Below are 1,949 nucleotides of genomic sequence, written 5' to 3'. Positions count from 1 at the left end.
TCCCAAATGTTTTAAAATGAATAAAAATACTTTTCGTTGGAAATGCTTTGATAACGTATTTATCATGTTTTACTGGGAACAAATTCTGCAACGTTTTTATTAAAAGAGATACTCTGATTTTTATAAAGCATAAAAAAATCGGTCTTTTTTGGCTGTGAAAATGGGGATGTCACAGTACGAGAGTAGTAGGGTTAGAGTTGTTGGGCTTCTTAATGCTCGCTTCAGCAGTTTTGAGCATGCCATGCAGCTCCATCAAGGTCTTGTCAAAGCCATTCATATTGAAGTTCATAATAAACTGTGAATATGAACTAGTAATTGAGTTCATGACCATGTCAATGGACAACTCCTTAGGCAGCTCGACACCTAGATTCCCAAGTTTATCTATGTACGACTTCATCTTTTAGACATGCGCACACACAAAAGCTCCCTCTTGTAGTTTACATGCCATGAGGGATTTAACGATCTCGAATCGTTCTTGCCTAGCTTGCTCTTGAAACATTTCCTCGAGTTGCTGGTTAGTGGCAAAGGCACCCCATGTTTCAAATTTCTTCTGGAGACCAGAAGCCATGGTTGTTAACATAAGGCAAGCCACTTTGGTCGATTCATCGTAATGCTTGTTGTAGGTAGTAACTTCATCTGGGTTAGGGTTTTCTCCAAGCACGATGACATCTTCGTCGAGAACATACTCTTTGTTCTCATATCTTAACGTGATCCTCAAGGTTCTTATCCAATCAAGATAGTTGGATCCATCCTCCTTGAGTTTCTCCCTATTAAGAACTGGCATTAGAGAGAAACTTGAGTTTTGAGTTAGAGGAGGAGGAGGAGGATGCAGATTGTTGTTATTGTTGTTGTTGTTGTTGTTGTTGTTGTTGTTGTTTGCTTGGTGCAACATGTACAAAAGATAAGACTCCAATTAGTTTGATATATCTCCTTAATTATTAATCACCCTAAATAAATTATTTGATTAAGGCTAGCATCCATATTTGGCTTCATGATGCGTAAAGGGATGCCGTAAACACACCACAAAATTATTTAGGTAGACAAAGCTCTTTGTCAATTTCAATCACTATGAAATTCCTAGATCTTTGAGATTCATTGACTATCAACGACATGTTAATCTCGTATTATGTTTATCTCAAATTCAATGACGGCGATGTTGTGCATCATTGAATAGATGGTGAATCACCCATGCAAAATTGCATTGTCCCCGGCTCAAGTTACGCTTGAGATTCGCAAGTCTCACATCATTCTCTAACTATACCATCCAATTGACGTGTCGTTTAACCACACGAGCTCCATCAACAAGTTATAAAAAGAATGTGCAATTTTCATAGATAACATAAGATTCACTTTTTAAATAAAACGGGATTTTGTTTTATACTTGTACTTAGAATACTTTTAAATTGACCATCATCATTATCAAACCCTTTCGGTAACTCCATTCTCAAAATGCAATAGGGCGGTGAGGGTGGTAAGCACGAAGCATATTAAAAATCGACGTCATTAGGAATCATAGAGACCTCCTTTAAACCCCTACATTAGAACAGGTGAGCATAGTCGAGGTAAGACTGACAATGTCAATATTTAGAAAATACGAGGACGAATATTGTAATTCTCTTATTCATACAATATATGAATCTTACATATATATAAGGGGTGAATTTAAAACACTTTAAATTTAGTTGTCTATTATTAATTCAAATTAATTACAAGGAAGAAATATAACAATTAATAAAACATGAGGGGTTAATATTCAAATTTATAAAACTCTATTAGAAATAATATTAAAATATTTTAAAATCACAATTTAAATAATAAACAAATATTCAAATTCAAATAACCTTATTTAAATAATATTTATCTATTTTCAGATTTACACAATTAAAATTTGATATTTATCCATATTTATCAAAACTTCAAATTCGAAAAATGAAAAAATTGAAAAACCC

The 1,949-nt window shown here is 33.9% G+C and overlaps 1 protein-coding gene across 1 annotated transcript; it reads right to left on the bottom strand.

Moving 5' to 3' along the window:
• Positions 1 to 400: 400 nt before the first annotated feature.
• Positions 401 to 784, bottom strand: LOC145012210 (uncharacterized). The gene has a single exon (XM_078971006.1). It carries the CDS (start codon positions 782 to 784, stop codon positions 401 to 403), a length of 384 nt encoding a protein of 127 aa, XP_078827132.1.
• Between the last annotated feature and the right edge of the window lie 1,165 nt (positions 785 to 1,949).

Source organism: Lactuca saligna, chromosome 1, assembly GCF_052625555.1.
Source record: "Lactuca saligna cultivar CGN05327 chromosome 1, ASM5262555v1, whole genome shotgun sequence".
Lineage (NCBI taxonomy): Eukaryota > Viridiplantae > Streptophyta > Magnoliopsida > Asterales > Asteraceae > Lactuca > Lactuca saligna.
Note: the sequence above shows the minus strand (reverse complement) of the source record. Positions and strands in the feature narration are given on the sequence as shown.